The sequence below is a fragment of the Pseudomyrmex gracilis genome, unplaced genomic scaffold (assembly GCF_002006095.1).
Source record: "Pseudomyrmex gracilis isolate BER0280 unplaced genomic scaffold, ASM200609v1 scaffold_94, whole genome shotgun sequence".
Taxonomy (NCBI): Eukaryota; Metazoa; Arthropoda; class Insecta; order Hymenoptera; family Formicidae; genus Pseudomyrmex; species Pseudomyrmex gracilis.
Genome location: NW_018020678.1, coordinates 302,596 through 323,798, shown reverse-complemented (window position 1 = coordinate 323,798; position 21,203 = coordinate 302,596). Strand labels below are relative to the sequence as shown.

General features: G+C 45.5%; 1 protein-coding gene across 1 annotated transcript in view; it reads left to right on the top strand.

Annotated features, from left to right (window-relative positions):
• LOC109855647 (hypoxia-inducible factor 1-alpha-like) overlaps positions 1 to 21,203 on the top strand; it is a 139,218-nt gene that overhangs the window by 85,798 nt on the left and 32,217 nt on the right. Inside the window, exon 3 of the mRNA XM_020430113.1 lies at positions 15,684 to 15,802. Within this exon, the coding sequence (XP_020285702.1) occupies positions 15,684 to 15,802 (119 nt within the window). The remainder of the gene's footprint in view (positions 1 to 15,683; positions 15,803 to 21,203) is intronic.

The following is a 21,203-nucleotide window of genomic DNA, read 5'->3' as shown; positions in this document are numbered from 1 at the left end:
AAAGAATTATATTCTTAATTTCAGAAGAATATCATCTAAAATCTTTAAGAAGATTTTTTAAGTATAAAATCTTCTACTTACGAGAATATAATTTTTTCGGTGAAGCTTCAAACTTTTAAACTGCTCTCCTCTAAAATTTGCGTTTTGGAGTTCCGGGGGATTATACGTAGGGAGTGACGATATGTACAGATATTTGTTGTAGATTCGGTCGTTTCATTTATCTTCTCTTCTTCGATCGCGCAACCCGATCGTGATTCGTAGAGTTCGTAAATAACAAACGGAAAACGTTACGCTTGTGTTTTATGCTCGTGCATCTTCCCCCACGTTCGAGCGATAAGTGTAAATACTAGTTTAGCTGCGAATTTAACATCTTAATTGGACTAGTTCTCGGAATGCAACGAAATATATATATATATATATCACAACCGAATCGAGCACAATGGTAATTGCACGGAACGAGGCTCGCTTAATTATTGCGTCATTATCTGAAAAATCGCGCGCTCTTGTCTTTAACCTGGAATGGTGTAAGGTACATTGTGTGTTTGCGTGTGTGTGTTCTTTCGATTAATTCCATTAATTTATTCATCAGACGCATCATATGAATTGCAATAGCTGCGGGATTGTGCGCGTTATCGTCTATCTCTTTCTCTCTCTCTCTCTTTTACGGTAGGGGGATCTCGTACTTCTTACGCTTCTCCGGACTTCACGCTTTGAGAAGATTTACGAATTAACCGTCTCGCCTCGTTATTTACGACGAAACCAAACACCGTGCGCGTATTCGACATTGGATACCATAAGTGGATTAGCCGTGGCCGCGCGCGCGCGTTCATACCAGAGAAATCTCACATGCGAAACAGCTAGCTTAGCCGATCTCTTCGAGAATACGGTTCGCGAATCGGTCAATTTTCTCGCGCGAATCGGCGAAATCTCGATGCAAAACGAAATGGCAAAGCAACACAACCGCGATTAATCGCTAAACCGAAAAGCGTGTACGCAATGTGAAATTCTTCCGTTTGAAAAATTATCGCGCGCCAAATAAAAATGTTTTCTTTAATTTAATATTTAATATGAAATATAACATATTGCGTATCTTCCTCTTGCAATCTCGACGTGCGCCGCATTCACGGAGGAAGCAGACTCCTAAGATATACATATATTTATATATATATATATATCTCGAGCAGAGAAATAAGACCTCATATCGATACTCGCGATGAGCTCTCGAAGCGCATCGTTCGCTCATTAAACGCGAGCTTCTCTTCGCGGCGCAGCAGCAGCAGCAGCAGCAGCAGCTGTTGCCGCATCGGGGCCGCCGCATTCAGCTGTTGAGAGAGTCCGGCGCACAAACATCCGCGGTATCCATTACCCGTTATTAACCCCGCGATAGATATATGCAAGCGCTTGGTAGTCAAAAGTAATTACAAACTGCCACGGTAATTACGGTTTTCAATGAGACAGCGGGCGTTTTAATCTGCACCGGGAATCTAGCTCTCTCGCAATATTGCCGTATCGAATGTCTAATTGATACCAACGCCAACCGAGACGCGAAATTCATACGCTTTTCTTAACGAGATACGGATTTTGTATTCGCTATTGTATATACGAGAGAAGAAATCAGATATTTCGGAATAATCTCTTATCTCCTAACTCCTGTGGGAGAAAGGGATGATTAATTTTGTTGAAATTATTTTCGTGCGTAACATACACACGCATACAGTGTAAATCACTTACAATAATTAATTTATTTTTTATAGGAAGCAAAAGAGCGAATTCGGGTGTTATTGTTTTTTTTTTTTTTTTTTTTTTATTACGCGAAAGAATAATAAATGGCCAGGTCCTTCCTCTGTCGCCATTACGCGAGATTATATCGCGAAACATTAGGAGGCTCGACGCGGCGCGACGGACGTAAAAGGAAAAATTCCGGCCGGGGAACGCATTAATTAATGAAATTTTGAGTCCGAGTGTGATACCGCGGGCTTCCGTCCGTGTCGACTAATTACGGTCCGATTTAGTCTCGCGATAAGTCGCGCAACCCCCTCTAAAACCGCGCACGAATAACCGCGAACGACCACAACATATGAATCGCAAGGGCGCGCACCACGACGAGGGATATCATAACGATTACCCGGTGCGAATCTCGCTTCTCAAAACTCCAATAAAATGCGTATACGCGAGCAATTTTTTTTTCCGTGCGTCGTCGTCGCGGTGAGAAAGCGATCGACGTGATCTCTGCGGCACGTGGACGCGTCAATAATGAAAATTGCGATAATTTAAAATACATCCAACCCGCATCAGAAAATCTGGTTAAAAAAAAATCGATGATCATCCCGTGTGCATCGCGGAATATTAATCGCCACGCTTCCCGTACGACGGAAAGGAAAAATGCGCGCCTGAATGTGTTCATTACACGACGACGCTGCGAGCGCTTTCTCTATTTAACGAAAACATCTGCCGAAGAGTTGCAGATGGTTATAAAACGCTCGAGCATTCGCGCCATTCAGCCAAGGGCGTTTCTCGGTGGGTCTTGTTCAATAAAGTCGTGCTACAGTTTATATATATATATATATATATACCGTTGTAAATAACAATTAGCGCGTGCGCCAAGTTCAAATGGCCGATACGATGATTTTCTCATTAATCTCGACGGCGTTCTTACGTAAGCGGCGCGTCAGATTAAAACACCTCACACGTTACTCGTCGACGACGTTTGACGAAATAATAATCACTCGCGGAAAACGAGATACGTACGATTTAATTCACAAAATTATCGCGCTTTTATCTCATTAAATTATTTCTAGCTAATTTTGTTGTACAAATCGGTTTTTTTATGATGAGAACAAGACGATATAAGAGAACGTCGTTATTATCATCCACACACCGAAAAAATTATATTCTTGTAAGTAGAAGATTTTATACTTAAAAAATCTTCTTAAAGATTTTAGATGATATTCTTCTGAAATTAAGAATATATTCTTTATTTAAGAATATAGTCTTTTTCGATAGTGAGATATATAATGTTTTTCTATAGAGGCTTTTTATATTCTAATCAGTATATATTCTTATCAATATTACTATATTTAGAGGATTTTCCTCTTAAAATAAGAAACTCTTCTTGGCGCCTATTTTAGTATAAAATATACTTAAAGTAAGTGGGATATCCTCAAAACAAGAATACAATTTTTTCGGTGGCACTTTGTTCGCGATGCGACGTTTGTAAAAAAAAATGTGTTACCCTTGCGCAATTCGCAAACTCGAAATCACGCGTCGCAATTCAACAATTTTCTGCCTTACAGCGGGTACAAATCGCGTTTTCTGCATCGCGAAATATATTCCCCCCTACCCCCTCTCTCTTCCCTCCTCCCCCCGCGAATTTAATAGGTTGTTATAAATACAGCCTCTCACGATTAATTGTGAATTTAGCACCTTCGTTAGGCCGGCGGCGTTGAACAAATGATGCCAACAAAAAAAAAACCAGGGGGATGATATTAATTGCGAATAAGCGAGAAATTTACGAGAACGCGGCGGCGCGATTCGCGATCGCGTAATTAACTACAAAGTCATACGAGGCCCGGGCTCGGGCCTGACCCGCTGAATTATCGGCACTACTTGTTAATGTCAGTGGGTGGTTCGGGCTTTTTCGCGTTTTATTTTGCATTTCCATATGCGCGCGAGTCTCGAAAGAGGCGAGGCAAAAGAGAGAAAGAGAGAGAGAGAGAAAGAGAGAGAAAACCTTCGTTCATGCGAGAAGCCGCGGGTTATCGCGAATGACAGAATAGAAAAAAGAGAAAATGTGTGTGCGCGCGCGCTTATATGGCGGGGAGCCCCGGAGCTAATTTGAATTCGGAGGCCTACTACGAGGCCTCTCGCGCGCCGTGTATAGGCGAACACGCAAGCTTCCAGCGGCGGGCAAGTAAAAAGTACGAAACTAATTAAATTACAAATTTAATTCGCGGTATATAATTAAATAAAACTTGGCCCGCGCGTCTGCTCGACGAGGATCGATCCTCGGGAGAGAATCGGGCTTGTTCCGCGGAAGGATTGAGACGCGGAACGTTGCTGCGATGTTTCGATAGCAAATGGGATCGTCTTCGATTTTATTCCTCGTCCTTAAATTATTCTTTTCGCGTTCGAGACGCGAGTGGAAATTTCTAACACATCCTAGAGTTTCTCGCAGAAACGTCACGCGGAACAACATTCTCGTTGATGGCAACCGCGCGAGAGGGTGTGATCCATGGCGATTGCGAGAAACATGGAAACGCGGTCGCGAGCGGGACAAACGAGCCGTGCCACGCGTGTTCACCTTCCGTATTTTGTCAGGCTCGTTTGCGGCCGCCGGCTCGAACGGGCCGGGATACTTGAGTTGAGCTGAAAAATTATGGCGATCCATTCTAGTTAGACGCACGAAGTAAGACCACAGGACTGCGGCGGGAGGGGGCCCCGGTACGAGAGAAGAAGCGGCAGATTCCCGCAGGCAGAGGCTCGTCCGGGACATCAATGATCCATGACCACTCCCCTCGTAGCGATCCGGGGTTAAATGATTTTACACACGACGCAACCGAGAACGCGCAATCTGTTCTCCACTCTCCCTTCCCCCGTAAAGTTTTCTCGAGAGGAAAATTCGAAAACGAAAGTTAACAACAATCGAGTGATTGTTAAACGTTTAATCGTCATATTTAAAACTCTCTTTCTTTGGGAAAAGCACGGGGGCGAGTGAGGTCGGAAATTGCAATTATTGCTTCCTCCTTTGCGAACGAAAAGTCACGCGAAGTCCCACGAGAGAAATATATCTCCGAACGACTGGTGCAAGCCTGGTTGGCTAACTCGGCAGATAGCTCGGGATAGATGCCATTTCTCCCCGTAGTCCTGGTTCTAAATATTCTTTCTCTCTCTCTCTCTCTCTCTCTCTCTCTCTGGTTCGCAACCCTCGTTGCTCTGCGATCATGATCGGCGCGCAATATGTTCGTGTACGAGCCCGATTGAAACTGGACGCTCGTATACGCTCCGATTTTATCGAATTTAATTAGCGAACGGACAGAGAGAAAGGCAATGACCGTAACCCTGAAACCCACAACGTGGATTGTGAGTTTTTGCGTTGAAAATTTCTGCCGTCTGACAATTAAGATCGAAAAAAAACAAAAAAAAAACATCAACAATCGTCATTTGTTGTTTTACGAATTAACGGCAAAAAAATGTTGCAAAATTCGCACCGACGCTCCCGATTGATCTTTTTCTCGCGCGAGATTTTTTGTTGCGAGAGATTTTTTTTGTTTTCGAGGGACACGAATTTCTCGTCCCGTGACAAAACGAGAAGAGAAATCGCGATCTCGGATCTATCAGCTCGACACTCTCGCGACGCGCCAAGAGAAGGGAAGAGAGAAAACGGTGCTCGGGTGCTCGCGTTCAGGACAACACCTGCCCGGTTTAGAGCGACGGCCGCGACAGGAACGTTCGAGCTAATGGCGGCACAGATTAATCTCGCAAATTTAATGCCACGGCTGGTCTTCTCCGACGACGACGACGACGACGACGACTTAGAGATGTGTTTTCTCTTTCTCTTTCGCGCGCGAAAGACCCGCCTTCCGAGACCGGACACCTCCGGGCGTGTGTGCGCGCGGGCCAAAAATTTAATTCGGTTATGAAACTCATTAGGTAATGCAGAAAACCCACACGAGGCACGCCGGTGTGATAAATGACGGTGTCGTGTCGCCGGGTAGTATATGCGCGCTTAGACCGGCCGACAGCTGGACTCCGTTCGTTGTAGGTAGGATATAACGCCGTGTGTGTATACAGCGCGAGCTTAGATAGAGAGAAAGAAAGAGAGAGAAAGAGAGATCCCCTCGGCGGAATGCATTAATACAATTTGCCGTGTTCTATCTACAGCTGTGCCAAGCTAATTACAACGTGATCTACCCTTTGGACTCGGCCGCGTGAAAAATGCGCCGCGCTACCGTTGTCTCTCTCTCTCTCTTTCTCTCTCTTTGTCTCTCTTGTCGGATCGCGGCGAAGATGAAGATGTCGCGCAATATTCAAATGGTTAAATTTAGCGCAACGTCAGATTGATAGTAGCCTCACTACTGAGTCATCGTCGTTTTATTCGGTGGCCATTCGTTGGGACAAATTGATGCGTGCGGAATCATCGACACAGCAAGCCGTCAATGCCGCTGTGGATCGTGTCAAGGTGATTATTACACTCGGGGGAGGGAGGGGGGGAGACCGGAAGTGCGACGCATAATAATGCAGGCGTCGTCGTCGTCGTCGTCGCGTCATCGTAGCAGCGTCGCTAGCTGCGTTGCCGTCCAAGAGGTGATTCGCGATGATTTCTCATGGGTTCAGGGCCAGACACATCTCACGATGATTAGATAATGTCCGTAATTACAGGCAGCGAGAAACGGCGGTGCGTGTGTGTGTGCGCGCGCGCACGTCGGTGGCTTTTGTTGGAGATTGACTTTGAAAAAAATGTAAAAACAATAAATAAAGTCGCAAGGGACTTGCGCGCGAGGAAAAAGATTTTTGAACGAGAGGGACACGAGCGAGTGTTTTCTCAGCGAGTATTTTTTGCAGACGCACGACAAACGCGTCGAACTGTCTTGAAATTTATTGCGAACAAACAAGCAGAATTAGCGAACGTTTTAGCGACTTTGCGCGGTCGCTCGACAGCTAATATGTAGCCACTAAATAACGTCGTAAAGGATAAGCGGAGAGAAATGCACTTTACGAACGCTTTACACTCGGTGAAAACTGGTCCCGGTCTCCACTCGCGCGCTAAAAAGCTTGTCGAAGCCAACGGGAGACATCAAGTGTAATTACACGTGCGCACTTTAGAAACGACTCTCCGTACCGATCCGCGTCGCGAGAGAGGCTCGTTGCGGGTTTTATTAGCGATAGAACAAATCTCACGTGACGTGTGTGTGTGTGCGTGCGTGCGTGCGTGCGTGTGCGACCGACGTATTTAAGTCGACGACATTAATTCGTCGTCGTAAAATCACGGAGAGAAGAAAAAAATCGAACTTGTGATTTATGTGAAAAAAAAAAAGTTTTTCTCTCTTCTTCACTTTGTGATTTCAACGCGCCGCGCTTTTATTATAATTACGTAAATATTTTGTTATAATTACGTATTAAACCCCAGAAATCTGAAAAAAAAAAAACAATATTTTATAGATGTTCTTATTTATAGCGAATAAGATACGAGAAAAATGAGATTGTCTTCGCGGAAACGTTTACCTACGAAAATTGCAGCGAAACGAACGCTTTACGTGACTCAAGAGGAACTCCTACGAGACTGTTCCTGTCATTAAGAAGCAGATTGGCACTCGCAATAAAACGGAATAATTAGTGCAAAGCCGAACGAGAAGAATGCCGTGACGTAACCTAATGATTCGGCGATGACTCGCTATTAGCGAGTTAATTAGCGATCGAATGCAAAAATTTGTGCGCCCCGCGCGTACATCGGGCATTCGCTCGACGCGCGTTCGCGAACGTCCGTTCTGTGAATATACATTGTGTCGCGCAACGTGCAATCCCGTCGTAATTGCGCTCGCTGCGTTATCGCGGCGAATACCAGACCGAAGTGTCATCATCAAGGTGAACTTTTTATTTTTTTTTTTTTTTTTTACGCACCGTGCCATCCTAAATAAATATGCTGCTGTTTTCGCGCGCGCGAGAACACGAGTTGAGAAAAAACACACGAAATTCTGCGCGAGGCGTTAAAATGAAAACTTAGTCAAAAACAAATTACCGAGCGATGATTTTGCAAAATATATATACACGCCGCGATATAGGACGCGCGAGAGATTTTGTCAAAGGAACGAAACTCAAAGAAGTTCCGCGAAAGAAAGGAGACGCGCTCGAGAAGAAAAGTGTTTTTCTTAATAATAAACGATAAATCGCGCCCGTCCATTATCCGAAAACAGAAAACGCGTATCGCAAAAATTTATTATCGCGCGTATCGGCGACAACAAATATTTCCGCGCTTCAAGACGAAAGACGAGCGCTCGCTCGATTCGCGCCAGAGAGAACCAACCAAAGGGGAGGGGAGAGTCTTTTCAAATAGATATTTTTTTGTTTTTGTTTTAAGGCGCGACCGCGTACATATTGGCGGCGCACGCCATCCAGTTGAACAACGTAGCTCGTCGATTCCTCCGAAAGATTGACCGGTCGGTTGTGTTTCGCCGGCGTCGGGGCGAAACGCAAAAATAAATTTCCACATACGTATGGTTTATTGAAGTCCCCGCGTCCGGAGGATAACAGTTCGCGCAGTCCGGGCAGAGAGGGTCCGTTTTCGTTGCGTAATGAGAGATGTTATCGCGGTTACAGGGATAGGGCGGGGCCCGCCGCGCTCATGCATTATCACCCCGCTTCTGTCTGACGGATTACTTTATATATACCGTCAACGTGTGTACGTTGTGGATGTGTAGCATGCGCGCGGAGCCGGGGCGTCGTTCGTGTGTGCGCGCGCGACGACGACGTCGAGCACTAAAGAGCGCCTGCAAAACTACTCTCCTGTCTCGCCGTCGATAAAAACTCCCGGTGCGTTTCTGACCGCCCCCCGTTCTCTCCTCGCAAGAGTATCAGATCATACGCTGTGGAATTCGCTGCGTGGAAAGACAAAAGAAAAAAAAAAAAAAAGAAACAAAACGGGACTGAAAGTTCGCGCCGGGACGACGCGCGCGAGGATGTAAATTCGCGTCGCGGGCGAATAATGGTTGAAACACATTTATTTTCCAATTAATGCTGAAAAAAACGCGCGCACCTTTTGTAAACTTCTTCTTGACGTCGAGACTCGAGTCTTAAAGTCACGAAGAACGAAGAACTCGTCGACTCTACGAGTAATTATCGAGATAAAGATATTGTTAATTAGAACAACAACGCGAAAATACACACCTAACCGTATTGTGCGTATGATGAAGACGTATAATTATTATTCTTGCAAATCACGGACGTAAATGTCAGAATATTGTCTGTGCGAGGAAAGAATGGGAAGAGCAATGCATAATCAACGCGCGCGCGTGTGTGTGTGTGTGTGTGTGTATACACGTCGTATTTGATGCAAAACGATGACACGCGATAATAGTTTTTTTTGCACAGGTAACTAATGTTTCATAATTTGCGAATTGCGAGAGATTCACACCGCGGAACTCGTTACGCGCGCTGATTAATGAAAGAGTTTTTGTTTTAACGTTATCTCCGCTCTTGATGGCATTTGTATAAACGTTACTTATCAACAATATATATAACGCGTGTCTTTTGTGGAAACATTTAATTTTTCAAAATTTATCAGCTGATTGAAAATTGAGAGAAACATGTGAGCTTGAAAAAGTAGAAAAAAAAAAAAAAGAAAAACTGTATTTGATATTTTTTTTAATTGCGTTTTAATTAATATCTTTCCGCGCCGAAAAAGAATTTAAATTCGGAGTTGCGTGCGCGTGTGTGAAAAAACGCTTCTCCGACGCGAGCTTGAAAATCGCGAGCTGAGCATGTGCCGCGTTTGATCGAGGGATCCCCTTCCTTTTAAATATCGTATTCGCATTATCGCGCGCATTATCTGACGGCTTCCGAATTCTGAGCGGCCGCACACACACACACACACACGCGCGCGCGTTCCGAGCATCGACAAGCGGGTGTATCCTGGCGCGGTTGTATCATGGCTCGGATAATACCTGTAATCATCCCCCCGTGTGGCTGCGTATCGTGCGGCGGACAGAGGAAAAATGAGAGAGGCAGAGAGAAAGAGAGAGACACAGCGAGGGGGAGGGTGTATAAATGCGACCTTGCACGGTGCGTGGTGCACCATAAAAGATCCCCGGCGATACACGCTCACCCACGTGCAACGGCGCCGCCGTCACATTGTGACGTTTTTCCCGACGACGAAGCGGGACGCGCGGAATTCTGCACAACCGGTATGTAAAACGCGGAGTGACGGTAATTGAAGTTGGTGGGGAGGGGAGGAGGGGGAGAGGGGTGCGTAAATTCGCAATCGGTGATACGTCGCGACGATGTCTCTCTGGAATTAACGATCGGAGCGCGTTTCCCTCAATTCCGAGGCGCTTTTGTCGCTCGCTTCAGTGGGCGATTTTGATGACTTCTTCTCTCTTGTTTATACGTGGGTTTGCAAAAAAAAAAAAACAAAATATCTAGTTGTTTTTCTGAACTTGATTCGCGTATAAATTGCAACTCACACGTTACGAGTAACAAATCGGCGTTGCTTTTAACGCGCACCTGCACAATTCGCAACGGTCAAATAACAAGCCGGAGAGTAATCGCTGGCGCAGAAATAGAGAGCGTCTTAAGAAACATGGAATGCAGTGAGAACAGAAGAAAAATTTATGCAGCAGAGATTATGTAGATGCGATTCCACATCTGCACATCGCATCTCGATTAAAGCAAAGCAGATTTACTGAGCGTAAATTACACGAGTGTCTGTGCAATAGCACGGGAGAGGAGAGAGAGAGAGAGAGAGAGAGAGAGAGAGAGAGAGAGAGAGAGAGAGAGAGAGCTTATTACAGTAGTATGTAACATTTTAATAACAAGTTTTTAAATTACCTTGTTAAGCTAATTAAGCTGAGCTCTTATTATACGCGATAGGAAGGCAACTTCTTCCTCTCGTGCGAGATAAATCTCTTAATTCTTTTTACGTGCACAAACAACGCGATGGCGCAAGATTCAGAAGCTCGCGACAGATCTCTTTGATCTATTTTTTTTTTGTCTCTCTCTCTCTATTTTAACACGTTGATGAAAAATATAAAACTTTGTCTGAAAAAAAAAAAAAAAGAAACGCACGCGAAATCGAGGACTCGCGACGATCAAATCGAGGAGAAACCTCGCGGGAAAAATCGCCGCTTTCTCTCTCGTTGATTTCGCATCGTTCCGATACCAGGGTTCGGGTGTTCTAAAAACTCGCCAACCGACCTGACGAAAAGCACTTCGTCTCCCTTATCGTGGCGGCCATTCGTTTCCGCGACACAATCGGTCGGGCCGGCGCGCCGACCCGACCCAACTCGCAAAGAACAAGTGTATTAGCACGCTAATCTGCGTGCCTCGTGCTCAATCTTTAATATTCGCTTCGGGGCTCTCAACCCCCTGACGTTCCACCGTCAAAGCCCGCTCCTCGCCACGAGACCTCGCGCTCCTGACTCAGCAGGTACCCCCGGACCTGACGTGCAATGTCTTTGCGCGTATCCCCGGCGCATTTGCATGTAGCCATGAAGGACATCGCAGCCGTGTCACTTCCTTTCGGCAATCCCGAGAGAGAGAGAGAGAGAGAGAGACCGAAGCGTTCCCGTTTAGATACCGCAAATCTTCCGGCGAAAAAAGAAATCGCCGCGCGTGATGTATGGCCCCCGAGAAAATTCGGCGAAGACCGACGGGTGACTCGCGTTTGCGAGTCTACGGGACAAAATTACAAGTTCCGGTAATTTTGTGAATTTCTCTTGCTTGAAATTTTATTTAACAAGAAAGAAAAAATTCTTCCTTGTCAAGGTAAACATTTGAGACAAACGTGACCTACCACTTACCTAAAGGCGCGTGCCAAAAAAATTGCTGCCTCACGCGATTGCTCGTTCGCGCGTTATATTCGAGAGTTATATTTGCGCACCGTCTGAATTACAAAAGCAAACGAAGCGCTCCCAAATCACACAACGTCACACTTTGTGCTCTACATACAATCCCGTGACATCGGGGAACGGATCTTGACGGGTGGTCGGCCGCGTCTACAACGGGGCGGTTCAACATATTGGCGGCGGTTAATATACGTCGTGTCCCGCGGCACCGGCTCCATCAATCATCAATCGATTACGCGATCGGGAGAGATAATCGTTTATTTAACCGTTCACTTAGGCAGGTTCGCACGACCGCCGGGGCCGACGCCGGTGGCGGTCGCCTGCGTAAAACGCAAGTCACGCGGGAGAGAAAGAGAGAGAGAGAGAGAGGCAGGCCACAGGAAAGGCACCCCTGAGGAGCAGCGTCATTATTTGCACTTCAAAGACGTCTATATAAATGAGGGCGGCGGTGCTTAATGAAGCGACCGAGCGATCACGGGGGACGATCTAATGAAAACAGCCGTTGACGTGGCTGGCGTGGAATTCCGGCGGCCGGACTTTTCGTGATTGCCACTCCTCGCCAGGTCTCCTCGAATCGGGGGGGACGCGCGGTAAAAAATAGAGAGGGATGATTCTATTCCACGGTTATATATTTATTCACGTGCTCTCAAAACTCTGAGCGAACTTGGTTTTATTTTTCGAACATCCCGACGAGCTTTCTCTCTCTCTCTCTCTCTCTCTCTCTCGCAGCGGCATCTAAAAATAAACGCGCTATATAATCAATTGCGCCAATTTCCAGCGAGAAGCGGCTACAGTGCGTTGACGTGCATGTACAACAACAGGCGTGGGCGATAAAGAGAGAGAGAGGAAGAGAGAGAAAGAATCGCACTATGACGTTGACCATAGCGTAAACACCGGGAAAGAGAGAACTCGCCGGTGGAACGTTTCCCCAGCGCCATTCCTGCCGAGCTGGAAGCGTTCTGATTGGCCTCCGCCTCTCCGCTTTTAGATCCCGCCGCTTCCTGCGTTCCTCTCGGCCGCATATATGTGTTCATAAACTGACCTTGCCGGAGGAAGTGTAATTATTATTACTGATTGCACACCGACGTGTGTAGCGCGCGGCACATCGCGATGGCGCGACCTTTCCACCAGAATTTCACATTCCCCGCGCCGCCGTCGGCGAGATCGCATCTGTGTTTATTTTCTCTCTTTTTTTTTTTTTTAAATATATTTTCTGCTTTTTTTTCGCCTTTGTCCGATTTTCCGACGAACTTACGTCACATTTTTCTCTTTGTAAAATTTCTAAGGAGAGACCTTTTTATGTGGAAAGAAAGGATCGGAGAGACTATTTGCCGACGTGTTTTCCCGTCATCTTCTTTCCGCAAATCCCCGTGTGTGCTTCCGCTTTCTTCGATCGAAGAAGTTTCAATAGTTTCAGGAAGCATTCGGACACGGTCGTTGGTTCCGAAGCGACATCCGCGGCAATTAAAAACCGAATCGCGTATCCGATCGACCGGTCGGATACGCGCACGTGTGGCCCCCGCGAGATATATATACCGCTCCGTTCGCAGTATCCTGTGGTCATTCCGAACGATATCGTTCTAATGGATCCTGCCCGGTTCTGTCTTGCGACCCCGGAGGGTCGCGTGGCCGCGCTACGCTTTACCGACATTGCGTGTGCGACTATTTACGAGTGACCGTCTTTCCGCACATCTACGCGTCACCGTTCCGCGGCGATACCAAGCGCCGTCTGATTTGATTCTTCGTTTCGTTCGTAGAGATTTTTTTTTCACGTGGCGTGAATCAAGTTCTGCGCGCGCAAATCTCGAGTTCTTTAAATTCGATTGTTTTGATCGCCGCGATTATTTCGCCAATTGTCGGTTGATCGTCGAAGGGTCGCGTGGCGTTACACGTGGGCATTGCGTGCGAAGTCGCGCGCATCTTTCGTTGCACGCATCGATAATCGTCGATAAATCTTGCGAAAGCCCGAGTCGAAATTTAGCGTCTACATTGAACCTCAATTTTTCTTTTTTTATGTAGGAGTAAGAGAGAAAGTAGATCCTACTTTGACGCTGCTATAGGTCCGAAATTTCCTTTTTTCCTGCTAAAGTTTTAAAGTAGGGTTTAATTCTCAGATCAAACTGCGCATTGCAGGCTCTGATAGGCTCAAAATAGGCTCTAATAGGCTCAAAGTAGGAGTAAGAAAAAAAGTAGATGCTACTTTGACGCTGCTATACGCGTCCGAAATTTCCTTTTTTCAAAAATTGAGATTCAATGTAGACGCTAAATTTCGACTCGGGAGGTCTCGCTCTCTTACGGAGACGCAACTCCGTCCGTTCGCGTCTCAAAAGATGGTAAGATGATCTTGTTGTACACAAACAATTCAAAAACAATAAAAATAGTTTCGAAGAACAATCTGATCAATATTCAAAATAGTGTTTTTTGTTTTTTTTCTCAAGTACGCGCTCTCTTTCTTCGTCTCGTTCTTCAAGTTCGGTGTTTCGAGACTGTGTGTCGATGTGCAAACAACTAAAGCGTAAACGGATTAACGGCGGTTTCACGAGAAACAACGGCGATGTACGTGACAGGATGTGAGCGACACTTCCTCTCAAACCCTATAATACACCGTCGATCTGTTACAGTTTCATACACCTGCTTGCCTTCTGCTTGATATGCGCGCCGTAATTAGAATATACGAAAGAGAGAGAGAGAGAAAGCGAGAGAGACCACACCGTCGTATTAAATAATAAACCGGTCGCGTTATTAAAAGTCGCCGCGCGGCGACTTCGTCGAGCGCGCGCGGGACAAACACTTTCCGATCCTATGGATTTATTCAAAAAAAAAAAAAAAAACCGTCGCGAGTGTGATAACGAAAATTTACGCCGAGAAGATCGTGTGCAGAAAAAAAAAAAAATTCGTATTTCGACGCGAAAAATTTGCAAGAAACCGCGCGAGATCGATTCCGTCTGTAAGCGCGACGAAAAAACGCTAATATATGTACGTATCGATCATCGAATCTACATAGAAACGTCGGTCAAGCTTATATCTTCGACAGTAATCGCCTTAATTATCGTCGCGGTCGAGAAACATAAATTTACACTAAGGTAAAAAGTTGCTCGTCGCTTTTTCGGTTGCCCTTCGCCGACGTCATCGCGTCGCCTTAATCTTTCGTAAAAATCTGCAAACTTCGACCGATGTTTTTTTCACAGCGCGCGATATAATATGATAATTCTGATAAAAGTGTCGTTCGTTTTGCGTCTTACGGTTGACTTTAATGACTTTTTGCGACTGCGAGCGATGACGCAAAGAAGCGCCGTCGCGCGACGAAGATGAATCAAATTTATGTGTTTTGAACAAAATTAAAATACACGCGCGCCTGTACACGGGCGGTGATGTAATTATTTACGGGAGACAGACAGCTACAAATTTTTGATAAACATTATTCCACTTAGCGGTTAATAAATCAATTATTCAAATACTTTTAAACACCAGCTTTCACTTGTGACTTCTGACGTCCGTCGTTTTTCGAGAACAGACTCACGTCGCGAGTTCTCGGCTGGCGAGAAATTGCCCGCGCCGCGTGGTTTAAAGAAGTCACGGAATAAAGAAATCGTAAAGCTGATTGTGTGATTGCGCGGGGACCGAATCCTCGCAAGCCGAAGAAACAACGGCGGTCCGATGGCCCGCCCGCTTAGCTCTCTAATCATTCCCGTGATTTGTGGTCGAGAGACGTGGTGGAAAAAAAAAAAAAAAAGAAAGAAACCGGAGGGAGCCTTATTAAGATTCGCGAACAAGTACAAGCACGAGGCCGCTTGATTGAAATTTAATTGCACCGCGTCGAAATTATCCTTTCTTTCTTTCCTACAGTTTTCACCGTCGCGAAGTCTGCAACTTCTCTCCGTATATTATCACACTGATGCCATTTTTTTTTCTCCGCACGTTATTTCGTGCCCGCGGAAAAAATTCGAACGAATTACGTCGGAAGTTTCTACTTTTGAAAATGCAGTCGTTTCTCGTTGTAACAAGAATTTAAAAATTTATCTCGACGATAAAATAATTGATACGCATTTTGTTTATTTTTATTTTTATTTTTTTTTATATACATATGATTGTTATTGATTTTTTACAATTGACTTGTTTCTGTTGCAGTGGTGATGCACAAGGATAAGGAAGAGAATTCGCACCACGACTCGCACTACAGGGCGAGAGAGTTGGCAGCGCTCGCTGCTTACGACCATCATCACCTCGACGGCGAAATGTTCCTACAGGTGAGCATAATACTCATCGCGACGCTCATTACGGTTTAGAACAGCTCATATATTTACGGCCTTATTTGGACGCACCGAATTTTAAAAATGCATATCGGCCAGACGATATGCTCGCTCCGTTTATTTTATCGCGCGCACGCGCGCGAGAGACACCTGCCCTTTCGCTCTCTCTTTCTCTCTCTCGATCGATCGATCGTTTCAATTCGCCGATCGTGACAGAGAAATCTATCTTCGCGCGAACTCGAGATATACGCTCGAAAAAAAAAAAAAAAAAAAAAAAAAACAAGCAACGTGTCGCGTGAAATATTTAATCGATTTGCGATGCAATACGTCAGATGGCGGAAATACGAGAGAGATTGTCGCAAATTTAATGCGTTACACATCGAAAGGTTTTCACGGGCGATTTTCGACGATTTTTGTGCGAACGGAGCCGCGTCTGTTACGTCGATCCGCGCGATATGAGGGGGAAGGGGAGGGGGAGAGGAAAACAAACGATCGCCGTTCAGGTTATTGATTCTAATCGTTGAGGACCAATCAAACCGCGATATGATAAGTCAACGATTACAAACGATCGACTCCATTTCGAGCGGCGATATTATCTGCGCGCGATACATTCACCTGCCATAAGCGCACCGTCTACGATTCACGATTGATAGACGGGTTTGATGGTGTGAGTGCACGAACAGATGGAGAGATGAATGAGCGGGCAGGAGAAGAGAAACGGGCGTGCTCACCCGAATGACGACTCGTGATTGGAATTGTCTGTCAGGGAAAACGATACGATTGAACGTCACGTTTGAAGGGAACTGCAGATGGTTTTCGTATATTATTTCGACGAAGAACATACAAGCGAAACGAAATGCGTGATACGACGAAAATAGAGGAATGTCAATTCGCGATATGTAATTTCGAACAAATTTGAAACATTGATTTGTTTCTCAGCGGATGATAATTAATCGACAAATAAACGAATCAAAGTTTTCTTTCGAGCGAAAAAAAACGCGTTTGAATTCACAATTCAATTTTATTTTGACATCGTTGTTTTACGTGTAAAAAAAAACAAAAAGAAAAAATGTTTCGACACAACTTGTTCAATTTTCTCTCGTCGAGCCAATAAAAGTTTGATTGATTCTTGCGCGCGCAAGTTGCAAAAAAAGTGCGCGCCGAAATTAAATCATCGAGAATGAGAGGATGAGACAGGGAAAAGAGGAGAGGGAAGACGGCGGGGGGAAGGAAGAAAAAGAGGAGAAAGGCAGGGGAGATATCCGGCTGATGAACCGGCTATGAAACCGAGGCGTACGAGGTGTCTATTTCTCCAAAGTATGGAAGGGTATATACGCGGATTAATGGCGTTGTATCATGCAACGCTATTACGTTCCCTTTCCTGCGTTTTAGGTGTGCACACGAGGGAAAGGGAGCAGTATGAATCTGTGATCGCGCGCGCGCGCAAGAAAGAGCGAGAGAGAAAATCTAGTGAATAAAGCGAGGAATAGGGTGGAAAGGATGCAACAACGTTACATACGTACGCGATTTCACTCGAGAGTTGACAACAAGAGTTCTCGCACTCTTCTGACTTTGTTCCAATCATTTTTTTTTTTTTTTTTTTTTTTTAAGAGTTTTCATCACCGAGAAATACAGGAATTTTTATAACAATCGCAAAGAGATGAGAGACACACCGCTCGATTTCGAGAAGAGTTCTGGTATCCTTCCCTTCTCCACCTCCCTTCGAGCGTCCTCTCTTGTATCTTTCGCGCGCCCCGTTTCCCCCCTTTCTACGCGCCATATACCGTTTCGCCGATCCTCATAAACTTTACGAACCCCGACGGTAAATCCGGTTTATGACATACTGTGGTCGCCGCCGTTGCCGCCGCCGCCACCACCGCCACCACCACGAGGCATCTTCGAAATTACGGTTGTGCGCGATCTCTCTCTCTCTCTCTCTCGAATTTTTATACCCCTTCCCCAATTATATGCCCGCGCGGCGCGATTGAGCGAAGCGACTCTCTCTCGGTTTAGACACGACGATACGAAAACGCGTGTCTTGCCGCGGGGGGGATGAGGTAAATTTGCGTCTCTCGAGTTACACGGCATCAAATCAGCCCGGACCACCGCGGAGATCGCCGCGTCGCGTTGCGCTTTCCTCTCCTCGAACATCTGATCCTGATGAATACCGACAGGATTTGTCCAGGTAAAAGTCACTCTTTGTTTTTTTTTTTTGTTTTTTGTTTTTTGTTTTTTATTGCTTTTGTAGAAGCGAGAGAGCGCGCCTTTGTTTGAATTACTTGTTTAGATCGTCGTTGGTTATTTTTTTACATCAGAAAATAAATACGCGTGATAAATGTCGGTGGGGGATTCTCTCTCGTTAAAATACGCTCGCGACGTTCGAGAGAGACCGTAGGAGGAGAAACGTGGGCAATCAAGAAAATTTAATTTGTCCTCTCTAATGCGACGAGAATATACGGTAGACGGTGCTTATTGCATACATAACTTCGCGTTTAAAAAGCTCGTGGCTCGTTCGCTCTCTCTTTCTCTCTCTCTCTCTTCGGGTATTTAATTTGTTAATTTAAACTTATTACCATCATATACTTCGTTATGGTGTTAAAAAGGTAAACGCGCGCGAGGAATATAATGAACCGCTTTCAAGAAGAAACAGAGAATGCTCTCGTCGAGAGTTATAATTAGCAATTATTGTTGGTCTCGAACGCACGCTTTATATCTTGTTTATCGTCTTTTACGATTCGTAGAGTAATAAAACCATTCAATCGCAAATACAAATTTGCTATAACAATTAATATCTTTTAAGATACAATATTCTCTTCAATATAATTTTGTACACATGTAATTAAAAACAATGTGACAAGATTTGTTTTTTTTTGTTTTTTTTTTTATTTCTCCGCAACCGATACACGCGGTATCGTTTGTCTCGAAAAAAGAAAATGTACAAGTTGCTTGTAACCCAAGTACGATGAGAAAACATGCAAAACAAGTTTTCGATCGTTTCGGGGCTAACCGCCGAATATTTAAGAAACAACCGAAATCTCGAACGCGACTTTTCTTCTTTACCGCGTTAGAGAGTAAACGTTTTTTTTTCACGTTTTTTTCTTCGCGTGAGTAGCGTGCAAAGAGGTACCTTCCTACTTAATATACTCGCTATTCTCTAAACGGTATGCGGATACATTACTTGTACGAAAGTTTCCTCGCGCGTAAAAACATTTACTACCCTTTTTCGTCACTTCTGCCGTGACGCGCAAGAAGACGGAGAAACAGAGAGAAACAGAGATAAAGAAATCGTTTCTCCTGAATTCCCGGCGTAAAAGGTTCAAGCAGACCGAAAGCTTCTTCGATCAACTCGACACGAAAGCGTCACGCCGGTTAATTCGCCACGCTGAACGTCGCCATTTTCGCAATTCAACCACCGAAGAAATACCGAGATATATACGGCAATATTTACAAGTATCATATGTTAGAAACTGCAAATAATAATAATAATAATAATAATAATAATATCGCGTGTATATTTTTACAAAATGTAAAAATTACGCGCGCAAAATGTTGCAATTTAAAAAAAAAAAAAATCAGAAGATTGTTGAACGCGCGGCTGAACTTTTTCGATCGTCGAGCGTAACATACTTCGTCCAATCCATTTCTGTCGTCTCGCGGAAATTATCACCCGGCGCAAACGCACGATACTCGACGGGAAACCCCCCGCCGAGAGAGCGGCGGCTCTCGGCTTTCGTTCCTTTATGGAACTCGAATAAACTTTTCTGTGTGAGACCGCGCTACCCAGAGTCGCGGGAAAAATTATGCGATTGGCCGCTTTTTGCCGCATCAAGACACCGCGCGCAACCGCCATTACGATCGCGAGCGCGCGACGTGAGGGAAGAAGGTTGAACGCGGAAAAGCGGAAGGTATATGGTGGTGGTGTTGTCGTCGGTTAACTTTGCGCTTGATGTCAAACCGCGTGAAACGACACGTGTGATTTACGAGCGCGTCCCAGCCGATTGTACGCGATATCCTCTTTTACTTATAAAATGCGTTTTATTGTACACACACGCAGATCAGCAGTTGCACACAAGTAATCGCTGCGCGAACATAAATTGAGTTGTCCCGTATCTTGTATACGCGATATGTAGTAAATAGATGATGAATATTCGAAAGCTCTCTCTCTCTCTCTATCTCTTTTTTTTCTCTCTCTCTCTCTCCTCTCTCTCTTTCTCGTGTATAATTTAAAACACATCCCGGCGAATTTCGGTAGGAACAAAGGGGCACGGAACAAGGTGCCCATAAAGCCAAAACGAAAGCATTCGGCTACGAGATTACTCGTTAAAGCGCTGACGGGGCCGATCAAAATGCAACGAACCTGTGCATTATGTTGTTGATACAGCACTGCGGGCGAAATTCAGCGACTCCGTTCTCTCTAGCGAGGGGGGCCCCCCCCGCGCGCGCGCGCGCGCGCTTGCTCCCCCGTCGCTCATCCCTCCCTTTTTCCGATATACGTGTGGTAAGCCGGGCGTGGATCGGGCCAATTTTTACCCCGGCGCGCAACTCCGGCTTCGGTACAAATCACGCCTCTCAGTGACGTATCGCCGCGAAAGCAGCCATTTTGCTCTCATATTTTTTGTTTAATAGCCACCAGGCTATCGTGTATCGCATTAATACGCGCGGCGGCCAGCGCGCGGTAGCGGTAAAAGAGGGTCGTGGTCGGGGCGACCCCCGCCACCCGGTAACCCGTAATCACAACCGAGCTATTTTTCTCCCCGCGCGCCCTCTCCACCTCCCTCTTCCAAGATCGCTACCGCATCTACGCTTCCCGCGAACTGCGGATGCATCTCGAAGATGCCAATAAAGCGGTGATAAAGGAGCGATTATATTTCGGGAAGAGGGAATTGGGGGTGTGGGAAAAAAAACGGAACATCGGGAGATAGGTGGTGAGAAAACGAAGGAGAATAGTTTTTGTGTTTAATTAATGTTTATTTATTTTTTTTTTAATTTCTCTCACGCGTGTTAGTTTTAGGCGACACGATTATTTACAGCGCGAATTACGCGAATTCTCGTTCGAAGATCACCGACCATGCGAGCGTGAACGGCTACCTCCGTGACTTTGATTACTCTCGTAGTAGTGGTCACGAACATCGCCAGTTCTGAAACGGATTTTCATGTCGTTCGATGCCTCGAGCGCAAAATGCCACTTAAGCGTCATAAACCCCCGAAATGACATAGTTCGCAGTCCGAATGAATTACGCAAACGGTGTTTTTCCTGTACGATTTGGGATTCTTTGAGTGGCGATTGATAAGTATCCGAAACAACGCCACACACAGACAGCGACAGTAGTCTCGACGAAATTGTTTCGTCCAAAGTGGCGTACAAGTGCTCTCGAAAGCACCGGTTCAAGTGTATCGA